This window comes from Myotis yumanensis, unplaced genomic scaffold (assembly GCF_028538775.1).
Source record: "Myotis yumanensis isolate MYYU_CA2020_CCGP unplaced genomic scaffold, mMyoYum1.0.hap1 SCAF_13, whole genome shotgun sequence".
In the NCBI taxonomy this organism is placed as follows: Eukaryota; Metazoa; Chordata; class Mammalia; order Chiroptera; family Vespertilionidae; genus Myotis; species Myotis yumanensis.
This window is the reverse complement of record NW_027223764.1, coordinates 20,065,912-20,085,475: the sequence shown is the minus strand read 5'-3', so window position 1 is coordinate 20,085,475 and position 19,564 is coordinate 20,065,912. Positions and strand designations below refer to the sequence as shown.

At 40.6% G+C, this 19,564-nt stretch overlaps 1 protein-coding gene across 1 annotated transcript in view; it reads right to left on the bottom strand.

The window, feature by feature from the left end:
- Window positions 1–19,564, bottom strand: part of HPSE2 (heparanase 2 (inactive)) — a 541,259-nt gene that overhangs the window by 119,749 nt on the left and 401,946 nt on the right. The window contains exons 8-9 of the mRNA XM_070432547.1: window positions 7,427–7,533; window positions 2,000–2,114 (exon numbers count right to left, since the gene is read on the bottom strand). Of these exons, the coding sequence (XP_070288648.1) occupies window positions 2,000–2,114; window positions 7,427–7,533 (222 nt within the window). The remainder of the gene's footprint in view (window positions 1–1,999; window positions 2,115–7,426; window positions 7,534–19,564) is intronic.

Genomic DNA, 19,564 nt, shown 5'->3' with positions numbered 1-19,564 from the left:
TCTGTGGTTCATCACAATGGCCCATTGCACATGATCAAGAAGAGTGAATAAGATTTGAATGAAGGAAGGAAGGAATAAAGCAAGAAGGAAAGAAAGGAAAAAGGAAGGACAGAGGGAAGGGAAGACAGAGTGCTCAGAGCGTTACTGATGTATGTATATGAAAGTGGTATATAAATTAAATTTTGTCCACAATATTAAAGAAATTATAACGCACATTTGATGCATTAATTATACGAAAGTGATTTTTAAAAATGTTACCTCCCTCCATAAAACCATCCTATGGGCTTTTCATACTACTTACAGGAAAATTCAAACTCCTATTAGCTTAAAAATCTCCATGTGATCTGACTCCAGTGGGGCTTCATGTCCAGTTCCCCCTTCTCTGCCAGGCCCCGTCACTCAGCTATTCTTGTGTTTCCTCAAACATGTCTGCTGTGAGGACTTCATGCTAGCTCTCCACCTTCCTGAAAGCTCTTCTGAAAAATCCATATGACTCCTTCTTTTCACTGGGCTCTTAGCTTCAACGTCACCTTCTCGGAGAAGCCTTCCTTCTACACACTTTCAAGGAGACTCCACTGACTCCTTGTTATAGCACTCTATTATTTATATATTCACTTACCTATTATTAGTCTCTTCCTCACTATCTGATGATCAGAATTTTCATATGACATTATATTGGTTTAATGTACTTTTCTAATTATTTTTTTGTTTATCTCTATAAGTTTATGAGCTCAAAGCAAGTACAAAACTCTATGGTTCAAACTAAAATTTCCCTCTCCATCCCTCTGTACCCAGCCCTCCCCCCCCCCCACCCCCCCCCCCCCCCACACACACACTTTGAGAGAGGCATCGTGGCTCTCTGAATAAAAGCAACTGTGCCAGTATTGTGATTGAATTGGAGTGATATGCAATAAGTGATGCAATAAATGTTCAGAACTCTGACTAGAGGGATTGTTTTGAGACATGGAAATGGTGCTGTTGGAGGCCAAGCTGTTCTCTGTTCCAGGTTTGGAGGCCTCCTGGCTCAGGCCTGGACTTAGGCAGAGGGAAGCAAATGGCAGGAACACTCACTGGTTCCACTGGGTTTGTTTACTGTGGACCCTGGGGGAGCAGAAATTCTGTAGACAGAGCACTGGACCAGGGCACAGGGACAGGCCCTAGGGCTGGCTCTACCTGCCCTCTCCTCACCTCCCCACCCAGTCCCTCTGTTATATGAGGTGGAACTAGATCATCTAGAAGGGGGATCCTAGCTCTGACATTATATGGGTTAATGAGAGGAGCCTGACCTTGCATCATGACCAAGACATCTGTGAAAAGGATGGCCCAGGTAATATTTCTGGTAAGCACAGCTTTTCTGGACTAAATGGGATTTCTTGGACTGGTCAGTCACTGGACAAACCCAGATCTCTGCTTTTGCCATTCTTCCTTAGCTTTCTTTTCATTTCCTTTGCTTTGCTTGAGAAGTTGGTGCTCTGGGAAAATCCCCTCAATGTCACATAGGGATCAACATCTAACTGTAAGTGCACTTCATTCAGTCACTCTCCAAGGGATGGGCTCCTACTGTATCTGATTTTGGCCAGCATGCTCCCATCTGCTTTCAACATGTTGTATCTGACATTAACTAATGTCTCCTATTAGCATTAAAGAAAACAATCTGGAAAAATTCACTCTCAAGCAGAGTTCAAACAGGCCACAAGTAGATGTGGAATCTCAACTGCACAAGATTTCTTAAAATTATAGTAGTAAATACGTTATATAAAAATGTGTGTGTGTGTGTGTGTGTGTGTGTGTGCATGCGTATGCATGCATACATGCACATGTAGAGGTGTGGGTGGTGGGGGGTAAAGCCAAAAGTCTGTGAAATGGGTCAAGAATGATTCTGTCCAATTCATGAGATTAACTGGTAACAGAAGAAAAATTCTCCCAGAGTTGAACAAGGCATGATCCAAAGAACTGAATGACATGGAGAAGGAGCTGGGAATCTTTATCTCACACTTACTGGTAATGGGTTAAAATTCTGGTCCACGAGGTGATTGTATCCATGGTCAAAAAATGAGTGCCGTATCACAACATCAATGCCCTGATTGGCCAGCATTCCTAAAGTGTTCAACCATCTAAAAAGCAGGGGGGAAAAGCTACATCAATACATTTTTAAATAGCATATAACAAACTCTACAGAGTCTGGCTAACACACACACATATACACTAACCACCCTCACCACCAAATTTACCTCATACTTCAAAGGAGATTATTTTAAGCATTGAATACCCAGCTGGAAGAGATTTTAGAGATTATCAAATTTTACCTCTCACTTTACAGGAAAAGAAACAGAGATACAGGAGAGTAAAATGAATTGCCCTTGGTCATAAATAGCTTGTTGCTAATGACTTATCTTCTATTCCTGTAATATTTAATATTAAAATAACACCATAGGCACTTGTAAACATGATTATCACCCCCTGGCCACAGGATACACAATCACAGGAGCACACACACTATACTTTTCATCACGTGAACTCTCCTGCTTACACCTTATGACTGTGCATGTGGTTTTCATGTGTCTCTAATTCAAATACTCCTATGATCTGTGCAAGAGTGGGACAGTCATTTGTATCCCTCATATATTACCATCAGCAGTCGATGCAATAATAATTGTCTTCACCATATAACTATACAGGGATTGAAGTGTGCTACCATCACATGCATATCACAGTGAAGGACCTGCATTGCTCAAACACTTACTGCATACCCCACTATGCCAAACACCCACTTTCCAGGGCATGTTTTCTTTCAAAAATGTTGTTCTCTGGGTTCTTCCAACACCCATGCTAACTCTGCCTTCATTATTGACAAATTCAGTTCATTCTTTTCTCTTTCTCTTTCTACTTCTGAAACATAGGGAAACTTCTAATGGTAATAATATAAGTGTAAGAAATATGACTGAGAGATTCAGTCTTCTCAGTATAATATTGAGGCATTTCATAATATTTTCTCAGCATATGTGTCTAGCTTCATTTGTCACCTCTTCTTTCCTTTTCTCTCACCCTAACCCCCATTTCCCAGGCTCTAAGCTACATAAAACCACTCTTGGCTGCCCAAATAACACCATGCTTTCACATGCTTACCTGAGTCTTTAGACATGTTTTTAACTTCTGCTCAGTATTCCCTTCCTCTCTTCCTCTAACCCATCTCATCTGGCAAATTTCTTTCCACCTGTTAATCTACTAGTCAAGTGTTGCCTCCTTCTAACTTCTGCCACCACAAAGTAGAACCTTCCTCCTCTGTACTCTCAGAACTCTTATCCAGACCCTTTTCCAGCCCATTAAATGACAATCACTTGCTTACTTCTCTGCTGTCTCCCAGTTGGTTATAAATTCATCAAGAACAGACATATGTTTTAGCTTTGTACCCAAAACACCCATCACTGTTCCTAGTACAGTGTAGGTGCTCAATACTCTTTATTGTGTTGAAAATGATCTGGATCAAATTAGATCCTAGGAACTTTAAAAATCACCATTCAGCATACTAGAGACATATTATGCATAGTTGTGATTTCCCAAATCTGAAACCATATGGAGCTCCAAACCAGTGACTTATAGAATGAAAGTTTTCCCTTACTGAAATGAAGAGCATTGCTAATTTTTAAATTATGAATGAATATCATTGATATTTTCAAATATTTTTCACATTGACAATTATATGTTATTCTCATAAAAGCTAAAAATATTTACTGATAATTAGTTACAAATACAAAACAAAACACAAAAACAAAAGTTTGAAATATAAAAGAAAATTTAACAATAATATAATAGAACCTTTTTTGTTTGTTTGTTTTAATTGGGACATTGCAACTCAGGGAATTAAAAATTCTTTTGAAACATCACGCCTAAGCTACTTGCCTTTATTATTTTTTATTAATTTGGCAATCCTATGAAAGCAGGACAACAGCTTTGGCTTTTCCTTTGAGACACAGTACTAAATATCTCATAGTAGAACTATAACACGAATTCTGGGTGGACGCCTCCTAACTCAGTGTTCTTTCAATGTGAAAATAGGGCAAATACAACAGGGCCTACATCTAACAAGTATTTATCTATAAAAACACATGTGTGTTATTCTCCTTTCTAGCCCTGTCCTTGTTGAGTGAATGAAGAAACAGGGTGATGAGTAAATATGTCATCATGTATATGTGAGACCCTATATCTACCAGCATCTGATGTCAACACAAGACCATATTTTAGTATTTTTATATGTGAAAAGTTCCCACTTGTTCATTCATTATTCATTCAAGGACATTAATTAATCAATTGTAAATGCCAGGCCTTATTTTCAACATAGAGGATAGATTTAAAAAGTGCTATGACTATGTAAGTCATTTGTAAAGCACTGGGTATGTAAATACCTGTACATACACATTTATAGGGATGGTATCAAATTCCTACTTGTGACCTCTACAGAGCCTAGCACAGTCACCTGCAAAGATTATATATATATATATATATATATATATATATATATATATATATATATATAAATGTTAATAAATAAATGCAAATAAATGTTAACTAGTAAATCTGAGTTTTTGCTAGTATATGGGGAGGTTTTGAAGGAACTCTAACACAAAAGGAAAGAATATGCATCCTCTTCTCCAAACCCACATCCAATATGCACATCCCCACAACAGTCAAAATTGACTATAGCCAGAACTTCTGCTTCCCCCTGGCTTTTCAGAGTGGATGGTTAGTACTGAAGTTATCTTCACCTTCTTCCAGTAATAATAAGCCCTGAGATGAAGAGATACATGATGTTCTAAGTGTCCCTTTTATGCTCAAGTAGAGAAAGGGGTAAGCTGACTGAAATATTTCACCAAGGATGCTACTGCAGCCAGTATTTTTCATTCCACATAAGTGTATTGCATATCTAATATGTGCCAGACACTACTAGAAGCTGGAGACACAGTAGTATACACTAAGGGTACATTGTAGTGCATCAAAGAATCTCAAAGCCCTGATGGGAAAAAGTACCCTTGAATACTTGGCAGTGAAGAATTCTGACTCATGATTGCATGGATATGTTTACCAGTAAGCTCACAATTATACCATATATTGGGGGGGGGGAGGATAAAAAAATACCTTTTTTTCTATTTCTTGCTAACTTTCTGGAACTTCCTATAATGCTTTACTTTTTTTTTTCTAGGAAGAAATTTATGCCCGTTGAAGAGAACTGAACTCAAAGGGCACAATGCTGGATAGCTGCCAGTAGAGCTGTGAGCAAATGTGTGATAAAGAGGTAAGAAGGAAAACCAGGAGCAGAAAGAGCTAGTTTTCATATAGTCTGTGCCAACTAAGCAATGGGTGTCTGAACTATGACTAGAATCTAAACAACTATGTTTATCTGTGTTCTGCAAAATGACTGCAGAGGTATTTGGCTGATGCTCATTAAAGATAGGTCTCTCTCCAGCTCCCTCCATCAAGGTCTGTGGTACTTCTCATTTCACATCATCCCCTAAAGAGAAGAATGTTCATGAAAACACTGAATGCATTGGGGCTGTTTGCTGGGCTCTGCAGCAGAGTTCTTTTGCAACAGCTGAGCAAAAGCTAGTCCACTGCTGATGCCAAGAGGTCCCCTGTAGTACTGACTGCTAGTCTGGCTTCTTACCCTGGCCTCCGGGCTCACGGTGAAACCTGGTGGGGAATATATTTTTGAAAGAAGACTCTCAGCAACATTATCAAATGCTGATTCACTCCATGTCATTCATCTGTTCTGTGCCACTCAGTGTTAAGTGCTGAGGACACATAGATGGAAGACCCAGGGTATCACAGTATATTACATTGACTCATTATCTTCATCTGCACTTGCAGGATTCCATCTGTAAAGGCAAATCTATCTGACTGACTTGATTTTTCCTTCACAAATGTGTCAACTAAGCTTCTTAGGAAGACCTTGCTTAGCCAAAAGCCAGGACTGTAAGACTAGACAGGACAGGTTAGCCCGTGGTCCTGAGGGATTTGTCCCTGCTATGTAACACTGGCAGGCCAGTCAGGGGTCCTTATTCTTCTGGCTTAAATTGTTCTCCAGAAAACTTCAATAACCTTCAAGTTCATTTTCCCATCCCTTGCCTCTCCAAACTCTTTAGTGTACTATTGCCAAAGCCAAAGTTTTAAAACATAGGTCAGAAGGTGTCTCTTTCCTCCAAAACCTTCACTGGCTTGCCACTGAATACGCAACAGGCTTCATTTCATCTGCCTGATCTTCAAGGCCTTTCATGATTTGATGGTAAACTCCCTCCTTAGTCTCAGCCTTCCTACATTCCCTCAGATGCCAAGGCCTTTGTCACACACATTTCCCCTCCCCTGTTCCTTCAGCTGAGAATGCTCCCCGTCCCGTCACCACCATTCTCCACCAACAGAAATTAGAGTAATCTCTCTTTGTCCCATTCAAATGCTACTTTTCCCAGGAAGCCCTTCCTGATTCTCCCAGTCAGAGAAATCCTTGATTCCTTTGCATGTCTATTACTTTTCTTTTGTAGACAGGCTCAGGGAAAGGTGGTCTGATGTAGTGGCAAAGAGGCTGGGCTCTGGAGCACGCTGCCTGGGTGTGAGTCCAATCTCTGCTACTAACTAATAATAGTATTTATCTCACTGGGTTGTTATAAAGTAACTAGAGGCCTGGTGCATGAAATTCATGTGGGTAGGGTCCTTAGGCCTGGCCGGTGATCAGGGCCAATCTGCAGGGCAACCTGCGGAGCAATCAGGGGGCTGCCCACTGGCACCCACCTTGGCTGGCCTGGGGCCTGCGGGCTGGTGGCAGCTCCTGCGTTGAGCATCTGCCCCCTGGTGGTCAGTGCATGTCATAGTGACCGGTCGTTCTGCCATTCGCTCAATTTGCATATTAGGCTTTTATTATAAAGTAATAGTTTCTACTTCACTGGCTGTTAAATTATTAGCCATATATAAAGCATTTTAGACAGTGCTTGGCACACACTAAGCACAACAGAATTAAAATTATTATTATTATGGCACTTATCTTTATGACTTTACTTATCTTGTCTCCCTTCCTCCAATGTTAAGATCCTAGAGGGCAAAAACCCTGTGTTACTCTTACCCATCTCCCAGGAGTATGGTGAAAATTAGATGAGAAAATGTCAGCACTATGTTTTGCACTGGAGACATTAAATAAATTATTTATTACTTTTATGACTACTGTTGCTACTATCTTGTTTTGATGCCTGTGCCTGGCATTTTCATATCTAGAGAAGTCTCTAATCTTGCTTTATTGAATGGCTAAACATATTCACAAATAAATGGCTGAATAATTTTCAACATGAACTCTCCCTCTCAAGGGCAGAATACTGAGCAACTATGGAAGTCTCACTATCCTTCTTTCCTCAAAGTCCCTGGAAGTGAAATTGAAAGTGTTACTCACAAGAATCCTGCAGCATAGGAATCTGATAGGTTGTTTGTGCCTCCAGCTGAGGTGGTTACCACACCTTCAAGCCAAATCTTCTTTCCTGGGGTGTACGTATTAACCACCTATTCACACAACAAAGCAGAAAGGAATAGTGATATTATTAAAAGCTGTTCTCCAATGAGAAGAAACACACATCCCTTAAGGAAATTCCTGCAATCCCTTACTCCCAGGTGGTAATGACCTATGCTTTTTTTATTTTAATGCACCCCATACAGTGACCTGGCACACACATGCATGTACACGTGCACACACACACACACACACACACGGATTAATACTGACACATGTCCACCAAAAGAAATGATCACTTTTCCCTAAATTACTCCAATGTGACAAGAGAACAAGTGCGAATTCCAGGACATAAACTGACTGCAACACCTTTCACTGGAAGATATAAATCTATGATATTTCCTTATTAACAAGCACTGAGAAGCAAGTTTTCTTTTTGTCTTTAAATATATTTTTATTGATTTAAGAGAGGAATGGATAGAGAAATAGAAACATCAATGAGAGAGAATCACTGATCGGCTGCCTGCTGCACACCCCCTTCTTGGGATCGAGCCAGCAACCTGAGCATGTGCCCTTGATCAGAATCAAACCTGGGACCTTTCAGTTCGCAGGTCAACGCTCTATCCACTGAGCAAAGCCAGCTAGGGGGAAAAGCAAATATTCTTAATACTCTGGTACAGCAAATCCATGGATGAGTGCACTGTCCATGCATCAAAAGTCATCAATCATGAGAGCCCACAGAGATCAATGTCTGGGAGAAGTATTTTACAATTACCAGGGCATGTGTACATATTAGAACCACATTTTGAGGTAACTGCAGTAAGCATAAAAAGAAAAATCACTGACTCACAGGTGAAAGATCCTACACAGGAGCAGTCTCCTAAGCAAAGGCAAAACCTTTTGTCAAAAGGTGGCCCTCTGACATTTTGAAATGGCCGAGTGTCTGATCCACAAGTTGGAGATTGGCCAAACTATCCCAATCAGAGCTCAGATCTTTTGAGAAGCAATCTGGCAGTACTTAGGGATAATGCTGTACACTGCTTAGCCTCTGAAAGCAGAGCTGACACAAAGGTTTGTCTATAGGTGGTTCATTTGGGAAGTAATATCAGCAGGAATGAGGAACTGGGGGACTGAAATAGGAAGGAAGGGGAGACCAGTACAAGGAAGCATTTTCAAATTGGCAACCAGTGCTGGCAACTTGTACTCAATCCCACAGGGATCTTGGTAAGAGCTGTGTCTCAGAACTATCCTTTGGCTCTTATCCTCCAAAGATCAAGAGTAGCCTTGTGACTATTTATCCCCACCCAACATTACCCCATTTCATTGAGGAGTGAGGCTCTACTGCACCATACCAGCACTACACTGGTTGCAGCCTGTGCACCTGCCTATCTCTGATCTCTGCAGAGATAACCAGAGCAGGAGGTGGGACTGAGAAGATGCTGGTTATGCACAAGAGGCACTGGATAAATGATAGTGCATTTAGTAAGGTCCTATGGCCCACCAATCACTCTCCTGTACATTTAGACCAACTCTATTTTCCCTTAGGTCTCTAAGGAGACAAGTATGAGAATGTTCACTATGTTTGTGGCAGATGTCTGTTGCTAGAGGAATAGGAAAGTAAAATGTGGTGGATATATATCATAAAATATTATGCACAAGTTAGAGCAATAAATTCAATGTAAATCCAGCAATATGAACAGGTTTTAAAGGGTTAGTGATAAGTTAAAAAAAATAGCAACAATATAATATTTATGGACCAATATTATTTATATAATTACCATTCACACCCAATAACACTAAACAGTATATAAAGATACATGTCTCTTAAAGACATATATCAAACACATAAGGAAGTCATGCATTTGAGGGAGGTGCATGTGAGTGAGGATTAGAAATGAAGGTGAAAATTAAAGCAGGTCTTTGCATGAACTGATAATAATAGTTTGCTATAGTTCAGGAATAAGATCTTAATTAATTCTTTGCATATATATATATATATATATATATAGAGAGAGAGAGAGAGAGAGAGAGAGAGAGAGAGAGTTACATGTATGTCAGAACTTTCCTCTTTTCAAACTCATGGGCAGACATCAGCAAAGAGATTTCTTTTTTAAAAATCTCTTCCTCGGTACAGTTCTCTGCCTTTCCATCCCCCCTCCTGCCATCTACTAGATAATTTATATTATTTGAGACCTATTTTCAAATCAGAGATGGCAAAGTGCTTGACCCTTTAAGGAAGAAAGTTGTAAAAATACTTCAAAAATTTCAGATGAAAGTAAGATAGCAATAAAAAATGGAAGAAAAACCCTGGGAATTAATAGTGGAGATCAAATTAGAATGCTGTTAAAGATTAAATAAGAATCCCCCTTGCACCAAAAAAAAAAAAAAAAAGAAGAGTTATTGAGGATGTCACAGACAGTTCTCCTCCCCTTCTCAAATGACTCGAAGTGCCGAACCCATGTAGCCAGGGCAACACTTTATAACTAAGAAAGCAAGGAAAACACCTTAAATGATCAAAAGATAGAGCCATATAATGACACTAAAGGATTACAATGATTCCCCTTAAAAATACCTGTGCTAGAAAAATACCTGTGCTCTTGATAACTTTGTACTTCTTTTGTGACTAACTAAAACTGAGTCAAATAATGGTGTTTTTCTTTTTGTCTTTGACTTCTAGGATATTCAGGATTTAATTTTGCTCAAAGACAGATATTGAAATGAGACAATTAGAGAAAAGGGGTTTGGTTAAACAAAACAAAACAAAAAGGTAAATACTACAGTATGACGAATCTTGAAATCATTAAACTAAAAGAATCCAGACACAAAAGGCCACATATTATATGATCCATTTATATGAAATACCCAGAATAGACAAGTCCATAGAGACATAAAGCAAATTAGTGTTTTTTTAGGGTTGGAGAAGGAGAGGGAGAAGAGGAGAGGAGGTGGGGAGTGACTACAAATAGGTATGGGGTTTCTTTGGGGGATGATGAACATGTTCTAAAATTAAACAGTGGTGATGATTTTACAATTCTGTGAATATATTAAAAGTCACTAATTGCACACTTTTAAAGGGTGACTCTTATGGTATGTGAATTATATCCCAATAAAATGGTATATGTGCCTTTTTTATATTTAAATTACCTAATAATTATAAAGCATTTGGAAAAGTGCCTGGTATATGGTAAGCTCTTAAAGCATAAATCAAAATTACCTAGATCACTCTTCTTGTCCAAAGTACATAGGATTATGTTTGGATTAATCTAACATTAAAGCTGATTACTTTTCTTTTGGACACAATGCTTTTCATGGTAGATAATGGGCCAGATGTATGCTAAGTAGCAAAGAGAGGTCCATTTAAAATTTAAAATGCACAGGGATCATTTACATTAACATAATTCCCATTCAGAGTAATTCATTTATCCACTCTCAACACAGAAGCAATTCTTGTCTTTTTCTAGAGAAGCCACATGAACAAAAAATACACAGTGAGGTAGAACTTTGATACAAAATCTAAACGTTATATGAAATGTTCTGTGGAAAAGAGATTCCTTGAAAGTATTCATATTAAAGGTTCTGGGAGTAGTTGGTACAGATCAACAAGGATTTTCTGAGCATTTACCATTTGGAACATGGTGAGAAGCTTGATGAACTGTATGACTATCATGAGCAGAGAAGACCATTGTGGTGAGGTGGTAGGGAGGTACTGAGGCTGGGTGCTGGTTGGGATTAGGGAGGAAATCGGTAAGGGCAGACTAGGAACGAAAGAAATCAGGAAAACCAGATGGAACCACCTGCAAAATTCCCTTAGAAAGTGAAACTCTAAGAAACGGAGGGCTCTAGTTCAACACTGCGGTTTTCTGCGTAAATATGATTCTCCCTGTGCTGGAAGAGAGAAAATTGCAGGACTGGAATAAACAAAGGTATGTTCCTGGTGAGAAATGATGTGCCAATGAAGGTTATTTTAAGAAACACACTGACTGGGGAGGGGGAAGTACAAATGCTGAGATTACTGATGTGAAGGTGGAGGAGCGAAGTGGTTCGCTCCCTTTCAGAAGCTCTTCATTCTAAATAGGCTTCAGCCATTGGGCCCATGTAGACAAGGGAGTTTTGAGGCACCCACAGAACAGCTCACAAGTGACTAGTTGCTGATCAGAATCCTTGGGCTTGATTGGGGGCAGGGTGAAGGGAAACCCAGTTCTCTGCCCTCATATTTCGGGCTTGAAGGCCTCAGGACTATTCGTGTGGCTATGCTGAAGGAAGTGAGGTGAGAAAGAAAGAAGAGTTTAGGAAAACAGCACCGATTTTTAAAAAGTTTTATTTTCTCAACGACTTTGAAAAATTTTTTTAAAGGAAAAACAGTAAAAATAAAAAAATAACCATTTACGTGGCATAGTTTCAAACCTGGACTTCCTTTTCCTGTTTCTCAAAAACTGTGACCTAAGTCTTTTTAAAAAAATGACTCCTGAGAGCCTGGTCTCAGCCACTGACTGTGCAAGAGATGGTAGCCTTGTAGCAGCAGACATGTTGTTTATGGTTATCCAAACCCAACACCTTCCTTAATGAGAAAGGAAGCAATAAAACAGGAGCAGTGGACAGGCCAGCTGGCTAATCAGCCCTGGCAGGAGGCCCACCCTCCAAAAGAAGCTGGAGTCCATTAATTCCAGCCTCTCATCTACTCAGAAATCAACCTTCCCCAGGACATCAGGAAGAGCAGTAGCCCTTTAAGAAACCAGAACTTATCTCCTGTATCATCGGTTCAAAGCTTCAGGAAGCTTCTTAAACCTTACCTATGCACAGAGCTCCTCTTGGGGGTGCCTCTGCCTCTTTGTTCCATATTATATTTACAAGAGGTTCTGGTTAGAGTTCAGTAATGTTCCGATGTTTCTTTATATTCTTCTTGTGTATTTTTTACTGTAAGCTGCCTCCTATTAGAAGAGGTAGGGATCATTCCATTCTGTCCTCTCCTTCCTCACTGCCCTGTTCTGAGTGCTAGATCTTACCATTTCTTCCTCAGTCCTCCTGACAAGTCCACTTCCACACTGCTGTGTGTGATCACAGAGGTCTGTGTAATTAGTTAGGAGATGCACTAAGAGTAACTTTTTTGTAATGATTTTGAGAGCAGTGATCTGGGGAATGATTTACCAAAAAAAAAAAAAAAAAAGGATTCTAAGTTGTCACAGTAACATTCTTTTTATTTATCAGAATTATGAAATGATTCCTTAACTGGGAGAAAAACTACAGAGCCATTAACTGCACACAACCCATGGTCTATTGTATGTATTTGTCCATGGGAGTATGTTAGACATCGTGAAATAACAGTGAGAACCACTGAGCCATTGGAATCTGATGCCAACCGCTTTAATTAACTTGGTATCTAAGATACTTCATAAACTCCTTAGTGACCTCTTCTGCCCTCCCTCACCACAATACCTCTGGTTTACTACACAAAATGGACTCACCATTTCCAACTACACAATCTTATTTTAGGTGTTCACTGATCACCTTCTCCCCATATCCATTTGATTTTTTTTTGTGGGTTAATTCATGTTATCTCCTGTGTGAAACTTTATTCAAACCTTCAGAAAGTTACTTTTCTCCTTTGGGCCCCAAAATTCTTTGAACCTGTCTCTGACCTTGACCTAATTATACCAACTTATAATTTTCTGTTTGCCTATTTGTTTTCCTTCCTATACTACAAGCATTTTTTCCTTTTTTGCATACCCTATAGAACATTTATTAAATACTTGTGAAATAAATGAGATAATGAAATCACTTGAGATAGTATTTTGCTGATGAAAAGGCCAAATTTCAGAGAAGAAAATTAACAGCCTCAAAACCATAACAGCAAATATCAAATACTTATAGTTGCAGTTTAGGACTCTGTCCACTTTCTAGTTGAATTTTCCTGTTTGAGGAGACCTAGAGGCTTCTACTGACTAAACTGCGTCCATATTTAATATGTCCTTAAGTCAGACAAGCCGAGCTATTCTGAGCTCAGCCATTCTCAACACATTCTCTTGATTTATTTCTTCTGTCTAATGCACTTTCTGTCAGTTTCATTAATTTTTTCTGTATAATTTCTTTTTATCATCTCCCTGTTCCGGAGTGCTACATTTTGCCCATATTCTTTTGGTATTAGATCAATTTTTAATTTGTGGCTTCTGCGTCATTTTTAGGATTTAAAATTGCATTCTCTGCTCTTATTATCTCAAACCACAGAAAAGCAATTGAATGTGATTGCAAAAAAAACATAAAATTAAAATAAGACATACACAGAAAATATAAAGTCACCAGGGAGGCAAGGAAATTATGAGCATATGCAAAACAATAAAGAAGAAAGTTCACAGAATCCCAAAGCCATGACTTGTTTAAGGGTAAATTCTGGTGGAGGAAGAGACTAGGCAGCAGCTACTTGCATATAAAGCAATCTCTCCCTCCCTCCCTCCCTCTCTCCCTCCCTCCCTCCCTCCCTCCCTCCCTCCCTCCCTCCCTCCCTCCCTCCCTCCCTTCCTTCCTTCCTTCCTTCCTTCCTTCCTTCCTTCCTTCCTTCCTTCCTTCCTTCCTTCCTTCCCCAGTCCTTTTCTGTCCTTCCCTCAGTCTTACTGAACAGTCTATCCATAGACAAGTGATAGGTTCCACCAGCCTCACAGGTAATTTCCTCTCGCTGAGGACATCTCCCCACTTCCATGTGTAAACATTGGTAAGTCACTCCAAGTTGCCTCTCCCTTCTGAAGAAGCTTCTTGCCCAAACAGCAATTTGTTCCCAGGGCCATTCCTCCAATGTCCATGGGCAACATAAGCTCCACATTGTCATGCCTTGCACATATCAGGACCAAAAGCCTGTGCACATGAAACATATAAATGAAGTCCAGTGAATGAATGCAAACAACTCCCTGAAAGACCTTGTCATCTTCCACTAATTTTGTGGTAACATTAGATATTATCTAATATTGTGGTTCCAACTATCATTCACTCCTGATTTCTAAGAGATGAACCCCAAATTATATTAACTGATTTGGGGATTAAATTAATGTTCTTTCACCAGGAATATTCAATATTCTTCTTTTTTAAAAAAATATATTTTTATTGACTTCATAGAGGAAGAGAGAGGGAAAGATAGATAGAAACAACAATGATGATAGAAAATCATTGATCTGCTGCCTCCTGCACACCCCCCCCCGCCCCACCCCACTGGGGATCGAGCCCACAACCCAGGCATGTGACCTGACCGGGAATCAAACCTTCACCTCCTGGTTCATAGGTTGATGCTCAACCGCTGAGCCATGCTGGCTGAGCCAGTATTCTTCTTTAAAAGCCTTCTTAATCCTGGGTAGTTAGGAATATAAATATTATATGGGTTATGAAATAATGGTTAATAAGTATAGGCGATGCAGATAGTGTATTGGATAGTAGTGTGCAAATTAAATGTGCACCGGGGTAAATGTGCACTGAGTTTACCTCAGCGAGAGGAAATTACCTGTGGGGCTGGTGGAACCTATCACTTGTCTGTGGATAAACTGTTCAGTAAGACTGAGGGAAGGACAGAAAAGGACTGGGGAAGGAAGGAAGGAAGGAAGGAAGGAAGGAAGGAAGGAAGGAAGGGAGGGAGGGAGGGAGGGAGGGAGGGAGGGAGGGAGGGAGGGAGGGAGGGAGGAAGGGAGGGAGGGAGGGAGGGAGGAAGATTGCTTTATATGCACATTTTCTATCTGGGGGAGGGCTGCCCTCTGCACTTGCCTGCTCTGGGATCGCCATGGCGATCCCAGGAGCAGGCCCACCTGGGGGCCGGCCACCCTCCGCACTTGCCTGCGATCCCAGGAACAGGCCCACCTGGCGGCCGCCCGCCCTCCGCACTTGCCTGCTCTTGGGATTGCCATGGGGTCCCAGCTGGCAGCGGGGCTTAGGCGGCACACGGGGGTCCCGGCTGGGGGCAGGGCTTAAGCGGTGTGGGGCTTAGGCGGCACACGGGGGTACCGGCTGGGGGCAGGGCTTAGGCGCATAGGGCTTAGGCGGCACATGGGGGTCCCGGCTGGGGGCGGGGCTTAGGCGGCGGGGTCTTAGGCGGCACACAGGGGTCCCAGCTGGGGTGGGGCTTAGGTGACGCGATCGCGCTGCCTAAGCCTGGTTGCCCAGGGCCGCACACGGGGCCTGGATGGCGTCTGGCGTTGGCCAGTCTTGCCTGCAGTATGCAAATTAGCCGCCGCTTTTGATGGCGGTTAATTTGCATATGGCGCTGATTAGCCAATGGGAAGCATAGCAAAGGTACGGTCAATTACCTTTTTTGTCTTTTATTAGATAGGATAGACTAGAGGCCCAGTGCAAGAATTTGTACATGGGTAGGGTCCCTTGGCCTGGCCGGCAATCGGCTGATTGGGGCCGTCTGGCCTGGGGGAGGGACCGTGGGAGGTTGGCCGGCCACAGGAGGTTGGCTATTGAGCATCTGCCCCCTGGTGGTCAGTGTGCATCATAGCAATCGGTCAACCAGTTGTTCGGTAGCTTAGGCTTTTATATATATAGATTAGCACCATAGTAGGTCTTTAAATTTATGTAGTTTACCTCTTCTTGGGTTATTTACATTTCATATCCTCATTGTACTATAGAATGAAACATTATTTTTCTAAAATGAAATATCCAGCATTAGCAAACAGAGTGCAATGTTACTTTGAGCTGTAAAGAGATCTTTGCTTCACTCCTACACACATATTCAGAAGACAATCTCCTGCTGTGCCTACATGTAGACAGAGCCCATTTATGGCTGCCTAAATCTATTTCTATCTATTCGACACTATGCTACAAAGTCAGTAGTAGATTATATTCTTCCATTATTAAATCCAAATGTGAATGAGACAAAGACATTACTTCTGTTACACTTCTTCCATTATTTGACTCTGCTCATTCACCTTCCCCTCTCTGCTTGCCTTCCTCCCTCTAACATTTATTGAGCACATGCTGAGTGAGAAACACTAGGGTAGGAACTGAAACATTGAAATAAGCATTCAACATTATTAAATGAATGAGTGAATTAATGAATGAATCAATCAAATACTGATTTTTTTGGTGATACTACTGTTCTTGCCCTATATCTTTTCATTTTGCAGTTTTCTCATTATAGAAGGTTAACAATATCATTGTCCTCATTTTTCCTTGTGGGTTCAGTTATTTTATGATCCTGAAGAATAACTATTATTATTTTACCTTCTTCCCCCTTGATATACAACAGGCTCAAATAAGTAGGTAAATCGGAAGATTGGTTGAGAACAAAGTTTCTTTTTTGATCTATTAATTACTTTAAAAGAATTAAATATTCTTCTGCCTTACCTACTTCCATGATCCTGCAACTAAGATATATTGGAAAAAGTGGCACAATGTTATTGCATTTATTGAGACTTCAATGGAGTTCATCTTTATTAAATAGAATAAGCAACCATAAGCAATGATGATATTAACAAAAGAATGATCATAGTTATATTATGAACCATATAAACCATTCCTTCTACCATATACATCTACAATCAGGAGTCCTCTGATCATGCCTTAAGACAAACTGTATAAATATGAAGTTGTCTATACTTTAGGTGTTAGCCTAAATGTTACTCCCCCTAGAAGGACTTCTTATATTTCTCTTCCCTTCGAAAGTAGATATTTCCCTCTATGGGCACCCATAGCACCTGTTATGTCCCTCTATAGGACATATCACACCTTATTATTGTTGCTTGCTTCATTAACTATTTTTCCACTAGACCATAAGGTCTACGAAGACAACCACCACATCAGTCTTATTTACCATTTTATCCTCAGGGGTCTGAAAAAATACTAAGAATATTATAACCAACTGATAAGTGAAGGAAGAAAGGGAAGAAAAGAGGGAGTGAGGGAGGGAGGGAGTGAGGGAGTGAGGGAGGGAGGGAGGGAGGGAGGGAGGGAGGGAGGGAGGAAGGAAGAAAGGAAGGAAGGAAGGAAGGAAGGAAGAAAGGAAGGAAGGAAGGAAGGAAGGAAGGAAGGAAGGAAGGAAGAGAGGAAGGAAGGAAGAAAGAAGAAACTATTAGGGAAGCCAATTGTTTAGTTTATTTAGTATTTTAAATGCAATCATATGGATAGACTTTTGGAAATACTTCCCTTATGACTGGGATTTCACCAACTCCTTCCTGTGCTTATTGAATTGCTGAAAATAATATCAAAAAGTATTATTTCCTCCTCTGATTCCTCTAGGAGATGACACAAATCATTGAGTCCAAATGACTTAAGCCAAAGTGGTTCTTCTTGGTTCTTATATCATTGTTTTGGAGTCAGCCCAGTTATCCACATTATACCATCTGTACTATATCCTAAACATCTCTCACTTTCCCATCTGACTCTTGCCTGTATTGTTAGATTCTCAACCCTTTTCCCTTGACTCATCTCCCAAAGTACAGATAGATGATTATCCTCATTCTAATGGAAGGGAGAGAGAGTGGGGATCATCCAAAGAAGTTGGTGTCCAAACACTGTCTCTGTTTAGCTTTCAAAAGCATCATACAGATGTTCATATCACAATTCACCCACTGCTCAGAAAACTGACAGTTCTTATAAGTGGTGTCTAAATTTGGAAACCACAGCTGTTTTCAGCAATTGAGTTACTGTCTTTCAGGTGCCAAAAATATCACCTATCGTATTTTCCAGGGTTCAAAGAAAGAGGAAAGAGGGAAAAAAGCAAGACAAAAAACAAGTTGAGGATAAAGGTAGCATGAAGCTTCTCCAGTTACATAAATTATTAAAAATAACTGCAGTAACTAAAACCACAATAGTAATAGCATTAAGAACTAGCTTTCAATAGCAATTAACAGAACAGGACTTCACATGACCTTCCTAACCTTCCTGAGAGGGAAAGAAGATAGTGCTCTTAAAGAAACAGAATCAGAGAAATTAAGTTAATATCCCGAAGTCACACAACTAAGCCTAACCTCCAACCCAAGCCACCAGACTTCAAATCCTGTATCCTATGTCTTATTCAAACAGCTTCACCACTGATTTACCTAACCAATTCCACTTTGTGTTTTAGTCAGAAATATGCCCCTTTCTATCACTGTGGGCCTGGGGATATCAGCATGGGGGGAAGTGTTATTAGGACTTCTCTGAAGTTCCCAAAGTACAGAAAAAAAACACACAAAGATATCATTTATAGCTTTTGGGTGAGGGCTTCAGGTATACACATATTAAAATCCTATTTGGCTCATCTCTGAACTGGTTTTGGGGCTTACAAGAAAGAAGTTGGCCACTCTGCCCCAGTCTTCACTTTGAACTCTAACTTCCCATACCCCTTCCTACCCAACGGGGGAATTCAGGAACTGAAAAGCAACATTTCAACTGGCAAAGCTTGGTTTCTCTTCTCTGATCTTCTCCCAGCTCTCATCTCCCCAAGGCAGGGAAGTATCTAGCACATCCTGGGCTTTGCTGAGAGAGACTCATCCTGAAGGCCCTGACATTGGAGCAAATGAAGAATCTGTCCTGTGCGTCAAGTCTCAGAGAATCTGCGATCCAGTCGCACCCCCAGCAGATACCCATTTAAGGCAATATCTACATGAGTTTTGTTAGAGAGAGTTGGAAGAAGAAAACTAATGAGGGAAATGAATGAAGGCTACTAAATGAAACAGGGAGGATGGAACTTTGGCTGACAGTATTTTCAAAAAATAACTGCAAAAATATTTCTGGTCCTAGATGCTCTTCCAGAATCTTGCCACTCCCCCATCAAGAGGAGTTTATTTCCTTTGCCCTTGAATTTCCATCAGTCTTGGTGACTTCTCAGGGTAGATTAGAAAAGGTGATGCCATTTCCACCTGGCTCTCTCCTGGGCATCTATTGGACTTTAGAACCTTGGGAGAAAGCCACTACATCAAGAGTTCATATGAAGGTATTCCTGTTATGAGTCCCACAAAGGTGCTGGTCAGTAGCTTGCATCAACTAACTGCCACACTCAGGAATCAACAAGCCCTTCTGATGCTTCTTGTTGAGAGCCTTTGAGTCATCCAGTGGAAGCTTCAGGCATCGTGTAGCAAAGACAAGCCATCTCTTCTGCATGTAGGTCATTTCTCTTAGAGCAGCGGTTCT